An 18,614-nucleotide genomic window follows, 5' to 3' on the forward strand; every position below is an offset into this window, starting at 1 on the left:
TTACATTTGATGTTCTTGGCTTAAGATTTAAGCTCTTGAATAAAGTTTATTTATTTATTTATCAGTATACAGTGAATTTATGAGTATTTTTTAGTTTTATTTTTATTTATTTTAATTTAAAGTTTCCAATGTCCAGAAAAGCTTTTTACTAGAAGAAGTTATAAAGAAGAAAAGATAGAAGATAAGAATGTTATAAAATAGAATCGTGTTTCAAAGAAAGAATGAGCAATATAAAATGGAATTTGACCAATGCCAGATGCGTTCAAATGAAATCTGAATTAGTTTTTTAAGTTTACTGGCTACTGTCCAACATTTATGAGATTTTCTTCATAATGATAACTAATTTTTTAGTTTTACCTTTATTCGTAAAAATATCTTTATTTTTTATAATTACTTGGGTAAAATTTATTGTTAAAATTATTATTTATTTTTTCGTAGAAATTTTTTAATTATTTCTAGTAAGGAATTACTAGAAGACATATTTATGCATGAAAGCGCTCGTAAATTTCTGTTCAGAACTTCAGACCCGGCGGATCTGGAGAGTCATAAGAAAAAATATTGTTGAGTATAGAGATGATGAAACTTAGCGTACCGTACCGAAAATTTCATTTACAGTAGCAGGAAAGACGAGGGACCAACGTTCACGTGGCCCATGTCACTCGTTAATGATTCCCGGCCACTGGTGCGTAAATATATCATGTTTACGCTGTGTTGAATATTATTCATTCACGTTAACTAACAGGAGCGAAAAATGTTATTTTGCACTAAAAAAAATCCCACACTACTTTTTTAAATGCTTTAATCAGTGCGGAAAAAATATTATCAGTTTTTTTAATTGAATGAACTTTATTCAAGTTTCTTGAAACTTTGTTCGCCTCTTAGAAATTTATCATCTGCAGTGTCGTCTTTTTAAAAAAGAAATATTGATCTTAATTCCTGATATATTTATTAAATAATCGATATTGTAAAATTTCTCATAGAATATTTTATAACGAGATGCAATTAGTTTAATCACAGTTAAATAGATTTTCAAATTAGATATTTGAACGTGGTAAATTTTTTATTGGATTTTTAAATTTGTTACAGTAATTTATAACTTTAGAGCGAGTAATTTTAGTCGCAAGCAAAAATATAAATCACTAGTTTTTAAAAGTAGTTTTTTAAAGATTCGTGTTTAATCTGCATTCAAAAATGTTCTACTTTTAGATACATAATTAAGGAATGACCCTGTATCTGGTGAGCTATTGACATTTTTAAAGATATAAGCTCATCCTGATGTTACACTCATCGAGACCTTTCATTTGAGTACTCACATCAATTTTTCATATATTTCATATATATGTATATATGATAAATATATCAAAAATGCATGTGGCTACTCAAAAGAAAGCTCTTGATAGGGGTAACATCGGGATGAGCTTATATCTTTAAAAAAGTCAATTGTTAAGAAAGTACAGTGCAATTTAACATAATTAAGAAATTACCTTGTATCTTGAAAACTATTGACATTTTTAAAGATATAAGCTCATCCCGATATTACACTCATTAAGACCTTTCATTTGAGTACCCACATCAATTTTTCATATATTTCATATATTTATATGTATATATGAAAAATATATCAAAAATACATGTGGGTACTCAAATGAAAGCTCTTGATGAGTGTAACATCGAGATGAGCTTATATCTTTAAAAACATTAATTGTTAAGAAAATACAGTGCAAATTAACAAAAGTCGTTATTTAATAAAGCAAAATTTTATTTATTTATAATTTTCAAGTCACGGCAGTCACATAGTGACTGCAAAGTTGCTAGTTATTATAATTTTTCTAATCAAGCTTGAACTAGGAAATTTTTCTTGGTTTAAGTAAATTTTACTTAATTCGAGAATTTTTGTCTTCATTCAAGACAATGAAACTTCAAAATTATTTTATTGGTTCAAGAATTGATCTCTTAGTTTAAGTTAATTTTTTATTCATTGTAGTGTCAAACATTTAATTCTGAGGGGTTTAACTGTTTCTTCCTTTGAATTAATTATCAATAGAAAATAATTTATCACTTGTTTCATACGTAATCGAGTACTTGGTCTTTAAATTAGTACAAATATCTTGGTAGCGAAACGTGAATAGAATAAACATATATTTGTATTATATATGTATGTATGTATGTATGAATAATGAAATTATTAAATAGAGTTAACTTTAAATAGAATCTAGAAGTGAACAAGTTGTGCTTATAAGTTAGTTCACTTGTGAATGATCTTCATCTCTCTGAATATACAAGTAAAGTTAAACTCGTGTAATCAAATTACCACCATCTTTTCTCTTAGGATTTCCACCCGAGCATTTGTTCTCAAGATAAGAAGAAAATAAAATTTATAAGAGGATAGAGAATAAGCGTGTACGAACATTATAATTCAGTAGCCGGTTTAAATTTATTTTTTTCTTTATCACGTAAATCTAACTCGTATTTTTTTTTCTTTTTTTTTTAATAATACGATTTGACCTTTATTTACTTCTTATAAAACTCATAATGTCTATAAATGTACTACAGCATTTTTCTTATTTTTTTTTTTTCCAATCTATGCGGGCTGTATTCATATTAATTTATTCGGTTAAAATGTTTTCTATAGCTCTTCTCAAGTACTTAAAAAAAAAAAAATATATATTTCAAACAACTTACTAGCCATTCAGCTTGAGAGTGTGCACGAATATAAAAACGATTTGGCTGGAAAAAATTTAATTGCTCGTTATAAATGATTTTTTAGTTTACTTGTTAAATATTCAAATGAATTTCTCAAGGGTCTGATCAATTTAAATTTAAAATTTGTCAGTCATCATCTCTCTTATTCCCTTAATAATATTAAAAAAATTTCTTAAACTGATGTATTTTATTGGAATGTAAAAAAAAGCATAGTTTTTAGATCCACAGAGTTCATTGTGATAATAACCAATCAGTTTCGCTTTTCATCTTTCATCTCCCCCGTACTCATGATTGTATTACACTCCAATTACGTACATTGCTTGAAGCCAGTGAGAACAATGATGAAAATATGCAAAGAGAATGCAAGCTAATTATCCTGCTTCAGCGGATTGTTTATCGAATCCAAAAGTAATCAGACATTACATATTTTTATTTAAATCAGTTTTGATACGCTTTCTTCATTTTATCAAATCAAATTTTTAAATAAATTATTTAATTATTTAAAAATAGCAACCTTGCAGTCACTATGTGACTGCCGTGACTTGTGAACTATAAATAAATAAAATTTTGCTTTATTAAGCAATGATTTTTGTTAAATTGCACTGTACTGTCTTAAATATTGACGTTATTAAAAATATAAGCTCATCCTGATGTTACACTTATCAAGAGCTTTCATTTGAATACCCACATGCATTTTTGATATATTTTTCATGTATACATATATATAATACATATAAATATATGAAAAATTGATGTGGGTACTCAAATGAAAGGTCTTGATAAGTATAACATCGAGATGAGCTTATATCTTTAAAAATGTCAATAATTCACAAGATACAAGGTCGTTTCTTAATTAAATTGCACTGTACTTTTTTAACTATTGACGTTTTTAGAGATATAAGCTCATCCTGATGTTACACTTATCAAGAGCTTTCATTTGAGTACCCACATGCATTTTTGATATATTTTTCATATATACATATATATAATATATATAAATATATGAAAAATTGATGTGGGTACTCAAATGAAAGGTCTCGATGAGTATAATGTCGGAGTGAGCTTATATCTTTAAAAACATCAATAGTTCTCAAGATACAAGGTCATTTCTTAATTATGTTAAATTGCACTGTATTTTTTTAACTATTGACGTTTTTAGATATACAAGCTCATCTCGATATTACACTCATCAAGAGCTTTCATTTGAGTACCCACATGCATTTTTGATATATTTTTCATATATATATATATACATATAATATATAAAATATATGAAAAATTGATGTGGGTACTTAAATGAAAGGTCTTGATGAATGTAACATCGAGATGAGCTTATATCTTTAAAAATGTCAATAGTTCACAAGATACAAGCTCATTTCTTAATTATGTGTCTAGAGATAGAGCATTTTCGAATGCAGCCTAAATATTTATCATAATAAATTGACTATCGGTGAGAATGATATGAAACCTTGAAAAGATACAAATTCAAATCAAGACCTTTACAATGACACTAAATTTCACTGAAAAAGTTTTCTTATCTTCTTAATAATATAGATAATTTGACATACGTCAATCTTAAGCTTCTGAACTTAAGAATTTTTTAAATTAACACTTTACAATTTTTCTTGAAAAATCAATAGAAAAATGTACTTGTAGAAATTAAAAAAAAAACTATAAATTGAGTTTCTATTTAGTGACAATGAACAAGCTTCTGATATTAATCACAAGTAGTGATTAATTAACAAAAATGAATTTTTAATTTCTATCGATATTATTCTCAATATTGTCACTTTATATTGCTAAAATTACACCAAGAAATCTGTAGATGCTACTCAGAATTATTGATAATATTCATCTTATAAAGTATTCAAGGAAAGCAATTTTGGATTAACGATATTTTGCAACCAATAAACTGATAGAGCTATTTTTGATAAATTTTTTATAGATAAAGAGAATAAGTTATAAATTATTTTTAAAAAAATGATTAAAATAATATAAAAATTAAAAGAAAAAAATGTTATGAAGATTTACACAATAATATTGTAGACGGTAGTAATAAAAATAATTTTGAGAAGAATCAAAAAGTAGTGGGCCCAAGAGAATAGTAAGCATGATGATCACAGAAATATATAGAACAACTGAAACAGGGTATCTGTTGGAGTCTTGGAGCAAGAGAGAGTAGTCAGTACTCAACAGTAACCATGGTAACGCCTCTTCAAGTCGTCCCTATTGCCGGCCGTACTCGTAAGGTCTGTGCTATATGCGATCCGACGAGATTACGAGCATCCCAGCATAGCATGAACCCTCATCTCTCGGACCCACCCATAGTCCTCGACCCGACCCTATACTACTATAATCCAACATTACGCTGTGTGTATATTTGCACGGACCTCCACTACTATCCCAACTAAACGCGAGAAGAGGAAAAGATTCGAATATACATCACATATTCGACAGAGCAATTTCAATCTGCGATTGAGAGACTGCATGTCTCACCGCAACATCCATAAAAAAATTTTTTTATCATTTATGTTCAAAATTTTAAAAATTTTTTGGAAAAAATTTTTTTTAATAATTACTATGTCGATTTTTGTGAAATACATGCATGTAAAAGCTCATATATGTATATATATTTAGACATTAGGTCAGGCATGCAACATTTATAGTGTCGGTAAGAGAAAAGGCCAAGTCGCGCAAGCGAAACGAGACTCGAGTAGAGTAGAGGGTAGAAGAAAAAATATCCATAGATATAGGTATAGCTACAGCAGAAAACAGGCAGAAAGTATCTCGGATAGGAATGGAAGCATAGCAGGGAGAAATGTTGGAGCTTGAATGGCGTCTCGGGGTAAGTGCGCATGTGCATTCCAGCTGTGACGTTCATGTTACATTCGTTTTACTCTTATTCTGCTTTACTTGTACTTATTTTTATTATTTTTGTTTAGTTCTTTATTTTATTTAGTCTTTACTGTTCAGAAAGTTTGAAACGCTTGGGGCTTCTAAAAATAATCATAGTGACGATGCACTTGAAACTGTTCACGAAACCCTTGGGCCTCTGTCCAACTTTAATTTTTCTTATTCTAAATCATATCACTTTTTACGTATACGGATAAAAGGATTTATTTGTATTAAATAATATTTGTTAATAGTTAACAAATCATTAATTAGTGATCTCTTTTGAGTATTAAAAAAATATTTCTTAGTATTTTTAATTATTTGTTTGTGTTTAATAAATTTAAGGTAAAAGCCCCAATATATGATCATGTACCAGTATATGATCACTCAATGTATTTGTATACTTATATTTGTGAATATAGATATACAAATACATGGAGTGATCATATACTGGTACATGATAATATATTGGGGCTTTTACCTTAATATTCATTTATTAAATATTAGCAACCTTGCTAAATAATGACTTTTGTTAATTGTACTGTACTTTTTTAACTATGGACGTTTTTAAAGATATAAGCTCATCCTGATGTTATACTCATCAAGGGCTTTCATTTGAGTACCCACATGCATTTTTGATATATTTTTAATATATACATATATATAATATATATAAATATATGAAAAATTGATGTGGGTACTCAAATGAAAGGTCTCGATGAGTGAAATATCGAGATGAGCGTATATCTTCAAAAATATCATTAGTTGACAAGATTGCAAAGTCAGCTCTTAATTATTGGCATTTTTTAAGATATAAGCTCATCCCGATGTTACATTCATCAAGAGCTTTTATTTAAGTACCCACATGCATTTTTGATATATTTTTCATATATACATATATATAATATATAAAATATATGAAAAATTGATGTGAGTACTCAAATGAAAGGTCTCGATGAATGTAATGTCGGGGTGAGCTTATATCTTTAAAAATGTCAATGGTTCACAAGATATTTGTTAAATTGCATTGTACTTTCTTAAATATTGACGTATTTAAAGACATAAGCTCATCTCGATGTTACACTCATCAAGGGCTTTCATTTGAGTACCCACATGCATTTTTGATATATTTTTCATATATACATATATATAATATATGAAATATATGAAAAATTGATGTGGGTACTCAAATGAAAGGTCTTGATGAGTGTAACATCGGGTTGAGCTTATATCTTTAAAAATGTCAATAGTTCACAAGATACAAGGTCATTTCTTAATTATGTAAAATTTCGCTTATTCTGTTAATAATATAGATTAATATATATTTTTAACTATAAACAAATTCTTCTATTAGTGTAGACTCTTCCGTGTTATGTTTAGCCGCTTTTCGTCCTTACACGTGGATAAAATCAGAATTATTCTTGTTTACATGTATTTCGATTAAACGTTGATTTTTTCAAGGATGAACTGAACCACTGCTAGTGCTTAAAGATTAAAAGACAGCATAGCAAGTAGTTGTGGTTATAATGATCTGGTTTTTCTAGATAAAATAAATGTAATGCCTGATTACAGCCCGAGATACGCTAAAATTAAGCTCTGATGATACTTGATAGTAATTAAAATAATAATGAGAATTTTGATTGTTCTATGGATAATAATAATGATAAGATAGATAAAAGAAAAGATAAGATAGAAAAAAATAAAGAGTGTGTTGCAAGGAATGATGGGAAGAACCCTCGAGGTATTCAGAGAAATCGAAAATTTTTTTTAGTTTTTTCTTCTATTACAGAGACGCGTCGCAAGCACGCACAGTATTGTGATGATGCTCTATTTGCCGAGCCCTCTTGCGATTCCACGGGGTTGCTATGGTGACGAGGTGGCGAGGAAGAGAGTGATGACAGTAAAGTGAGGATGAGGGTGAGGAGTATAGGATAGTGTGTAGAAACATACCGAGAGGATGAGCTCGTAGGTGTAGTGGGCGTGTGCATTTCAAACTCGAGTTTTCTATTGCCACGTGTTAGCTGTTACTCTAGATCTAGATTCTTTATAATAGTTTGTAGTAAAACCGAAAATAAAATAAAAAAATATTGATGCAAGTTAAATGGGTTGATAATATTTATAATAATATAAAAAAAGTATTATTAGACTCGTTAATTAATCGAGACGCGCCCTTTAATCGGTTCCCTTTTCAATCGATGTCAGCGAAATTCTTTCTATTAACTCTTATTTATTTATTTAACTTTTTTATTGCTTTATTTCATTTAGAGTTTCTGAGCTGTAATAAAGATTTTAGTTGTAGTTGTAAAGGCTGATTGGAGGAAGATCAGGGCACTGCTCGGAAAAAATCGACTTGAATTATCCCGCACTGGTTTTTATACTCCAGGGAATAAAAAGTTGGTTTAAGTATTCTAGACATTTAATATTAATTAGGGTATCCGTTATTTCCTGTTAACTTTTTTCACATGAATGTCATCTGGATGATTTTTTAAGTTTCAAAACAATTTTAACCTAGATAATTGTATGGAGCTAACTAGAATACATTGCTGTTGATCCTACAGCAATTAAACGTTTCCTTTAAAATAGAAAGAAAGTTTTTTAATAAAAGTTTATTGCGTTTATAAAGATTTACTGTTCTTTATTTTCAACATTTTGTTAAAATTCAGTGATTCTTTCTTTTTACAAAAGAGTTTAATTCTTTATTAGAAAAATAGTTGTTTTTAACGAAATAAATTTAAAGTATGAAAATTAAGTGAGCCATCTAAAAATTTTTAGAATTTTTTTTTTATTAAAAAAACTATTACAAAATAATTAAAAAAAATTTTCATTTGTAAAAAACTCGATAAACTGAAAGTGCAATTTTAAAAAAATATTTTTTAGTTCTAATTTAATAATTAAAAACAAAATTAAAAACGTCGGCTAACTTTATTATATTTAAAGTATGTTATTTCAAAAATGAAATTTCCAATAAAAAATTAAATTATTTGAGAAATATTACCAAAAAATTATATATTGATTAACAAATTGAACAACAAAATTTCTCATCAATAATTTCTTATGCAATATTTTATCCTAGCAATATTTTCTCATTGCAAAAAAATCTTCGAATATATTTTCTCATACCAAAACTTCTTATTGTTCATAATTTAAATTATTAATTATATTATTTTGTTTATATTAAAATTTGTATTGTTTTTTAATATTTATATTCAAAAATGTCTCATAACGTTATAATTAAATTTGTAATTGATATTAAATAAATATTTATTTATTTCAAATAAAAGGGCACAACACGGTGCCTATTCAAAAATAAATCACGGATCATTTGTCTTAAATGATGATTAATTTTCGTCAGATTAATTTATGTAATAAATTTTGTTTTGAGAAATTATTGTACTTGAGATATTGTTGCAGGAGGAATTTTTGCTGAGAAATTTTAGAGATTAATAAAGGCGGGGAGTCGCAAAAAGATTCTATTATCATTATCAGTAATAATATCTTCGACTTTTTGAAATTATTTTGGTAGATTTGTGCATTTAATTTCTGTCAAACGACACGGCTTTAAATAAAAAAAAATATTGATAGAATACCTCTTTTAAAATTCCAATAATACTATCTATAACTAAAAAACTTATTTTAAACTTGTCATTTAAATAATAACAAGTGTATTTAAAAATGATAAAATTCACCGTAATAAAATTAATCCGTTTTATTATTGCGACTACTAAAATAATAAATATTTATTCATGCATATTTTTTCCGACAAAAGAGAGTCTGTAATTTAATTTTGTAGTGCTATATCGTAAAAACAATAGTATTCACATGGATAATTCGATGTTCAACGGATAAATACATGATAAAATTTAATTAAATGTATGAATACTTATTTTTCGTTGAACTCAAACATGTATTCATTTTTTTAATGTATTTTTCAGTCAAGTCTATTTATAATTATTTAAATAATTATTTAAATAATTCTTCAAACATTCTGCATAAAAATTTTATATTGCCGAAAATTCCCTGCAGAGTAGAAAGAGCAAGATAATGTCTCTCTCATATTTTCACTGACTCGTTGAGAGTTTTGTGGGCCAAACATATTCCCAGGGACCAGAAACGTTTTATACACGCATTGACTCTGCAACACATGATATATGAGAGTATCCGCTTAATGAAAATAAACTAATATATATGTATATATCCCAGGGTATGTCCTCTGAAACATACATTAGAAGAGTCATATTTTCCCTTTTTACATCATAAAAATTTTTTATTAACTTTTTAATAATAATAAAAAATTTTTATTTATTCATAAAGGCGAATAAAATGTTTGAATTGGATCTCGTATGAAACAAAAATGAGAAGCTCAAACGTTCCACTAGAAAAAGTTTAAAATTCTACGAGATCACAATTCAAAGCCATGTTGATCGAGAACTATGTACTCTGGTGTCGAAAAAAAAATAGGTAATTTAAAAATAAATCTGCCCTGTTATGACAAAACGATGTATCTCGAAAATTATAGTTTTGAGAAAATAGCGTATGAAGTTTTCACAGAATTTGAGTACAATTTAACAGAAAAATTCATTTCTGTTATGACAAAACTTTGTAACTCGAGATACGTTTTTTAGTAGATTTCATAGAAATCTAACTATTACATTTGTCCTAATGGCGCAACTTTTGAAAAATTTTGTTATTTTCTGATTCAGTTCATCAAGCTGTTTCATAAAATACCATTAGTTCAAAAGTTTATATATGTATGTATTTATATGTCAGAGAGAGGCTAGAACGTTTGTTGGAGATTCAGCATCTTGTGATTTACTCATTTTTATTATTACAATTAATTAATATTCACAATTACAACATAATCAATTATTAAGAATGAGTAGATAAACTCGTACAAGGTTAACTCAATTTAAAATGCAAACAATATTAATAATATCTTGCGATAGATCGAAACTTACGGAATAACGAATTCGCGATCACCAGGACACGTCCATTCAATCTCAATTCCAAAGCAAGACTGTCTTTTTCCAAAACTATTCTCAAATAGTCTCCCTGCTGCACATTTCTCTTTTCCTAATTAATTTTATGATACCCCTATCGTCCTGGGATCCCGACTACGTTGACAACCATGTGCCTACCTAGGCCTAAGCCTACCGCAATAAAACAATTTCGTTAAACCTTATTTTACAAAATATTAAAGTAACATTTAAAGCAACAGTACATTTCTAAAAATTACTAAAAATAGAAATATCCTAAAGAATATTCTCATCTCTTCGTCAGAAAATACTCTACTGTACTTTATTCTCCGACATATATATATACACGATATAATAACGCGGCTTATCCGGACGATAGCGTCTCTAATTCATAATGGATTTTTTCCGAATTCAACTTAATTTTTAGACGAATACTAAGGCCAAGTTCAAAGATAAGCTTAATCGGTCAAGTAGTTCAGAAATAACAGGGTTTCAAAATTTTCAAAATCATAAAAATTCATTTTTTGACAGATTCTTTCGCGCATAACTTTTGAATGAAATAACTTGTCGAATTTTTGTAAATTGCATTTTAAAGCCCATTAAATGAGCTTCAATTTTCATACCATTTTATTCTCCTAAACTTAAAATAACCTATTCGTCTGTAGGTTTTCAATGAAATTTTACTTTTGCAGTCGTTTTTTTGTTTGATTAATTCGTCCAACTTGTTTCATACAAATCTATTTATATTATTATTATTCTCAATGAATTTTTTTTTGTATACAATCCTAGTAGTTTTTTTTTCTATTCATTATGAAATCTACTTCCATTTCGGCTGCCGAATGGCTTTTTTATCTTAAGAAATTAATGCTCATTTTGACAAATAAATAAAATTGTTATGACAAAACGCTATAACTCTATGCAAAACAGATACGTTTTTTTTTTTTTTTTTTTTTTTTCATTTCTTCTATATGCACATTTAATCAATATTATTGGCATAATTAATTAAATTAGTAAAATTTTGATGATACCCTATCATTAAGTGACACTAAAAAAACCTTTTTAGCTTGGTTACGACAAAACAGCGTATCTCGAGATACGTCGTTTTGTCATTACAAGGCAGAAATAAAATAAAAATGTATAAAAAATTTTTTTTTGGCTCATAAATTTAATGCAAAAAATCGACAGATTCTATCTCATCGTTCGTATTTTCGTGATATATACATTTTAATATGAGGTTATTGCGGAGTCTGAGCATTGGAAAATTTTATTTACGTTACGTAGGAAGCTGGAATAGGAAGCTGAACCGTGAAACTCAGCATCATTATTATTTATTACATAAGTTGTAAAAAAAGAAAAAATAAATAAAGTAGCACAGTGATAGAAAATGAAAGAAGAAATTTGTAATATCACATGCGCTTTATTATTTAGAATTCTCGTATAGCAGAAGTAAATTGCTAATCAGTTAGAACAAACTGTGTACAGTATTTTATACATGTACATATGCATGTGAATGACTATATAGAGAGTAATGCACGTATTATATACACAGAGCTAATGGGAAAAGCCTCCAGGGTTGAAATGTATAATTTTGTGGAATAGTTTCTGTTGTACTACTTTGTTTCTCTGAGGAGTAAATGATTTAGTTTAGTCTTGAGGGACATTAGGTCGATACTCTTTGGTCACAATCGTCACTTTTAAAATTAGAGGTCAATTGCTTCACTTTACATTGAGAAAAAAAAATTTTTGTCCAGAAAAAAATTTTCTGGCTCAAGAATCGTTTAAAATAAATTTTGGTTTTTTGACAAAAGAATATCAATATTTATCATGATAATAAAATATTTGCATTAATTTTGATAGATTAACAAACAAATAGGTTCACTTGAATTAAACAAAAAATAATTCGATTAATTCTATCAATTTTTGAGACAAGAAAATATATTCTTGAAAATTATCAAGAATATATATTCTTGTGACAGGAAAATTTTTTTAAGAGTAGTACTTTTTTTTCTCCGTGTATTAAATGTATTAAAATTTTTACGGACTCTAAAAAAAATTATTTGATGCTAGAAAAATTTTTTTAAAAATCAATGTTAACATTTAAAGAATAAAAAGCAATCTCCAAGGCTTTGTAAGATTGTGAGGGTAGCAGTTAGTCGTAGTAGTTTATACGCGCCCCTTCTATCATTTTCTCAGCCCTCTGTTAACTAAACAAACTACTGCTCTTTCACTTTTGGAAGAAGACACGCGAATCAAACTGAGGGTAGACTCAAGGTCAATTGGGAAAGGGTTAATTATTTTTTTATAATTAAATTCTGGAGTTTTATACTGAAAATTATCACGAAAGTTTTGTGAGAAATGATGATTTAACCAGCATCTCAACTTTTAACATATGTTTTTGATTTATATGACTTACAATATTATTATGAGTATTATGTATGGTAAAAGTTTAGATGCGTTTATAAAGAATTTTCTCGCTTTCATAAAAAGTTTTTGATTCATTTTTTTTTTTAAATTAAGGGATATAAATATTTTTGCAATTGTGTTAGACATCAGATTGCAAAATCACAAATTTTAGGCGAGCTCGTAAAAAAATGTGTTCCAAAAGTCGAGATTAATTAATGCTACATGACATTATTCCTGCCCTACCCCTTCTATTCTTTTTTGTAACCAATCGCAACAAATAACAGATCCCTTTCCCACTCTAAATGTCGTTAGGTAATTTATGGATAGCCTCCAGCTGTTATTAACTTTTTCCATGTTTTCAGAGATCAGAAAAATATACTACAAATCGTTTTATTTGATTTTTATATAAAAAAAAATAAATATAATTTGTTTGAGCACTCTAAATAATTAATAGTCTAAATGCAATTTTAATGATGAAAATTTAACGGCAATTAAAATAAAACAGAAATTAGTTTCATTATAAATTTACACACAGAAAAAAAAAATTTACTTGAATCAAGTAAATAATTTTGAAGAATTTAATCTTCTTGAATTGAGTAGAAAAATTCTTAAATTAAGAAATTTTTCTTGGTTTAAGTAAATTTTATTTCATTCAAGAATTTTTTACTTGGTTCAATTTAATTTTTTTTTCAGTGCATAAAAAAGATAATTTGAAATAAAAAAACTGTGAAAGTTTGAAAAAATTTAGACATTTCCTATTTTTAGAAGAAAAATTCACTTAAAATAATTTTTTCAGCAAATTTCTCTGAAAAAATTATTTTTAAAAAATTGCATTTTTATTTTTTTATAATTTCTACTTGTCAATATTTTTTTTTCATAAATTATTAATTAAAATTATAAAATCTCTAAATAGTTTTTCATATATTTTTCAAACACTGTTTAAAAAAAAAACTAAAAAAAAATTATCCTCAATAATTAGTTAATTAAAAAACCTCCGTAGAATCTTCGGCTTTAATTACATGAATATTAATATCAATAAATGCCGTATAATTAATGATTTCGCTCGAAGTACGCACAACAGCGAACTCTCGAGGATAATTCCCCTGAACATACATACATTAAAATTTCATCTATATACATATATATAAATAAGCAAAGCATAAAACAGTAGTAAATTCGTGGCTTAATCTCACTTACTTTTTTTTTTCCTTTATTTTTTCCTATCATTGTGTACTTTCTATTCTATATATTCTATACTTGTGATTCTCGTCCCCTTCATCCTCGCATCCGTATGTACATCAGCGCACATTAGCATTAATACACACATATTTACATCCGTGCAATACTACATAAATTAGTTCCACAAAATGACCGCTGCGGGGCGCTGTCTGCGCAGTGTCAGTGCGCAGTAGTCCGCCGCGCCGTCGCCGGCATGAATGTGAAAAGCACCAGCACCAGTCGCAACCAAGTCACGCACGGTAATAGGTCGCGCGTGTCTTATTAATTTATTATTACATTAACAATACAGAAAATAATAAAAATTGAGTATTTGTTAATTGATTATTGTTATTAAAAATACCAACGGAGATATTTAAAGAAAAAAAATAAAGTGCGCATGGTATTAATCACAGTAATTTGTTTTTTTTTCGTTCTCCCTTTTTGTACAGTGAATTAAATCCATCAGTGCCTAAACGGCTTTAATTCATTCAGCTATATGTGTATGTATATTAATATATATCTATATTCATAATAAAAGGGAGCTAGCTTCTGTGAGACTAGTGCGCGCGCAAACAAAGACAAAACAGACGGTCGTACTTGTAAACCGCGTGCAGCGTGCGCTATTCGAATTTATTGTCCTTGAGTTTTTTTATTTTTATATTTATATATATAAATATAAATATACATCTACTGTGTTTACTATTTTTTTTTGTTATTAATAATTAGTTGTTTAGAAATCTCGTGTTGTGTTTAAACAATTTATTTAAATACAGTGAGGATAAAAGTGTTAAAAAAAACGTGGAGCGGTAAAGTGGGAGAGACAAAACGTTGGATCACTTTTTTTCTTGAACACGGTGGAGCAAAACGGCCTCAAACTGTGGGGCTCCGGGGCGTTTTTTCTTCCACCCCAAGGGATGTACTATCCTGTAAGTTTTTTTTTTAATTCAAAATTATTTTATAAAAATTAAGTCAACAATGAAAATTAATGATACTAAAATTAGCCGAGGTTTTTAATTTTTTTTTAATAATTAAATTACAACAAAAAAATATTTTTTTTAAATTGCACTTACAGTTTTTAGTTTTTTTGCAAATGAAAATTATTTTTTGTGGTCATTTTTTCAATAAAAAAAAAAATTAAAAAGTTTTTAAATGTCGGCTAACTTAATTTTCATTATTAAATTGGCCGCCAAAAATTTTTGATTTTTTTTTATTAATTAAAAATTAGAACTAAAAAATTATTTTTTAAAAATGTGAAAAGTTTTTTTTTAATTTTTTAAAAATTATTTTTCAATAAAATAAATTATTAAAATTTTCAAATCTCGGCTAATTTTCATCAACGTTTTTATTTTTTTTTTTTTTAATAATTAAATTAGAACAAAAAAATATTTTAAAAATTGCACTTACAGTTTTTAAAGTTTTTTTATAAAAGAAAATTTTTTTTTATTTTTCTTTTTCAATAAAAAAAAAATTCTAAAAATTTTTAAACGGCTAACTTAATTTTCATGAAAATTAATTTAGCAGACATTAAATAATTTTAAGAATTTTGGTAAAAATAAATTATTGCAAAAAAAATAAGGAAAAAAATTGACATGTAGAAATTAAAAATGGAACTTTTTAATTTTATTTGACAAAAAAATTTGTTCTCAAAAATTATTAAAAAAAAATTGCATTTTTTATTTCGTTAAATTTCTACATGTCAATTTTTTTTCTAATTATTTTTTGTCATAATTTATTTATTAAAAAAATTATTAATTAAATGCTCAATTAATTTTCATCAAATTTGTTTATTAAAAAAAATTAAAAAATAGTCAAGAGACTGCTAACTAATGTCATTAATTTTTTTATTTATTTTTCATAGGTCAGAACAATTGAAAACAAAGTTTGTAAAAAGAAAATACATATTCTAATAAGTGACGCTTTGATAATACGAATATGACGAAAAACGTAGTCAGGTCGAAGACCACACGAGTTATTTTAGCCGCATACGACATCACATTTATAACCAACGTCTGTCTTTATCCATCTCAATACTCTTTTTATATTAGCTTTCTTTCTTATGATCTTAGTTGTTACTTCTCGGAATTGGGTGTGCTGAGATGAGAGTGCCTTACTGTGGATATAGATGGTATTTATCCCAACGGCGGCTTGGTAGACCGTAAAAATAGAACGCAAAACAAAGCGACTGTAGGATACATAGTATAGAAGCAATGCATTATATTGTTCTTTATTTTTTTTTTCATCTTATAATTGTACGTAGATTTTTTTTATTGTTCTTTTAAAATTGTCAGTGCAGCACGATTGATTTTTTAAAATTTATTTATAAATAGTTGCTCCGAATTCTCACGTTTGTTATTAATTTCCATTCAATAGTATTGATCTTTAAAAGTTTTTATTTTTGTTACCATGTGGTTCCTGTTCAAAACCAAATAAACGAGATAGCAAACTCCAAATGGTTAGGACAGTTGAGGTTATGTTCTCTCAGCGTTCGATACTTGCCTCTGTTTGTATCTCTCTCTTTCTCTATCTTTATCTCTATCTATCTTCCTCAGCGCTTTGTATTTTATGAAAATATATTTTGCAGATATTTTGCAATTTTTTAAAAATAATTTTTGGAACAAATTTATTTGTTAAAAAAAAATTAAAAAATAATCTTATGATTGCTAACTTTAATGTCAATTAATTCAGCAGTTATTTGATAATTTTAATAATTTTTTTAACAAATAAATTATGGCCAAAAAAATTAACATGAAGAAATTTTAAAAAATTAAAAATGCAATTTTTTTAAAATAATTTTTTGGAGCAAATAACGTTAAAAAAAAATTTTTAAAATGATCTAGTGATTGCTAATATTAATATAATTTGTATTTTTAATTTAATATATTGTTAAAGGCAATTAATAAATTAAATTCTATTAAAGTAATAAATTTTTAAATAAAATTAAATATAAAAAATATTCTGTAAATTATGAATTCAAGTAGTTTATTTTTCATACATTATAAAAATATGTATATTTTCATTCATCCGGAAATAGAAAATTTATACTCACTGAAGGTCAGTTATTATTAGAATTAAAATAAAATATTTTAGAGAATTTTGAGGAGAGAAACTTGTGTTAAGAATGGAAATTTAAGAAAGGAAAGAAAGACCTTGTGTTGATTTTTCAGGTATGAACAATCTGTCGTACATTGTATAGGATTTGAATTGACAATGTTCTTGAATTTAAACGTTAAACCTCGACAACTTATACCTAAGATTGGTTATTATTATTATTTTTATTTTTAAGAGTAGACACTAGGCCATTACTATTCGGCGAATAGAATACAGTAGACTGAGTTCTTATCCCTCTTTTGATTTATATCGTTCCTCAACTTATTTCTCTTTTAAAATCCAGGTAGATGGTCGGCTGCAGGATTGAATTTCGCACACAATGAAGCCACCGTATTTTATTTTTTTCTTTGCTTCTAAAGCTGTTCGGTTGGATAAGGATAGAGTTGAGTATTAATAAACGAAAGAGAGAGATAAAGAGAGTTTGTGAAAAAGAAACGGATACAGGAGAAGGGGAGTTGGTGCATGTCCTCATTCCGTGGTGCTCAAATTAGTTCCTTAGAAGTGTAATTTATTATTTATATTTCGATATCATGTGACGAAAGAATTTGTGAAATTGAAAAATAAATATATTTACAAGTATGTCTGTTGTGAATAGAGATACAAACATTCGCTATCTTCTTTTTGCATTTACGCGTACTGCGTTACACTAACGGATGTCAAGTTTATTCGGGTGTTTTAATATTTACACATATTTTAAGTCACTCGATTTTAATTTATAGTGACAGATACATCTTTATTTTATTACACATTCTTTTTCTAATTATTTTGAATTATTGAAAAAAGTTTTATTGTATAAATCAATTTAGAAATTTTTTTATCACTATGTCTATAAAATATTAATGTTCTTACTTTAATAAGTAATGATCTAATGAATATCACTTTTCTTGATTACTTCTTCTGAAGTTTTACCTATACTTTTTTAATATGCTCCGATAATTATGGTACTAAAATTATTAGATATAATTTCTGAGATTCTTTAATAAATTAATTTAATTTAGAAAAATTATAAATAATTTTTCAATGCTAATAACTAAATTATTTTTAGTTATTTTTATTGAAATTTTGGTACTAAAATTATTAGACATAATTTCTGAGATTCTTTAATAAATTAATTTAATTTAGAAAAATTATAAATAATTTTTCAATGCTAATTACTAAATTATTTTTATTGAAATTTTGGTATTAAAATTATTAGACATAATTTCTGAGATTCTTAAATAAATTAATTTAATTTAGAAAAATTATAAATAATTTTTCAATGCTAATTACTAAATTATTTTTATTGAAATTTTGGTACACGGAAAAAAAAATTTCGTT

General features: G+C 26.8%; 1 protein-coding gene across 17 annotated transcripts in view; it reads left to right on the forward strand.

Annotated features, from left to right (window-relative positions):
• Nucleotides 1-18,614, forward strand: part of LOC123266228 (RNA binding protein fox-1 homolog 2) — a 177,280-nt gene that overhangs the window by 59,450 nt on the left and 99,216 nt on the right. Inside the window, exons 1-2 of one of the 17 annotated variants that reach the window (XM_044730334.1) lie at nucleotides 14,410-14,689; nucleotides 14,916-15,115. The exons of 14 other annotated variants lie outside the window; for them this stretch is intronic. In XM_044730334.1, the coding sequence (XP_044586269.1) occupies nucleotides 15,104-15,115 (12 nt within the window). In that variant the 5' untranslated portion in view covers nucleotides 14,410-14,689; nucleotides 14,916-15,103. Of the gene's footprint in view, nucleotides 1-5,506; nucleotides 5,549-14,409; nucleotides 14,690-14,915; nucleotides 15,116-18,614 lie in introns of those variants that run through there. 2 more of the 17 variants (XM_044730335.1, XM_044730333.1) reach the window with 2 other exon arrangements.

The sequence above is a fragment of the Cotesia glomerata genome, linkage group LG5 (assembly GCF_020080835.1).
Source record: "Cotesia glomerata isolate CgM1 linkage group LG5, MPM_Cglom_v2.3, whole genome shotgun sequence".
Lineage (NCBI taxonomy): Eukaryota > Metazoa > Arthropoda > Insecta > Hymenoptera > Braconidae > Cotesia > Cotesia glomerata.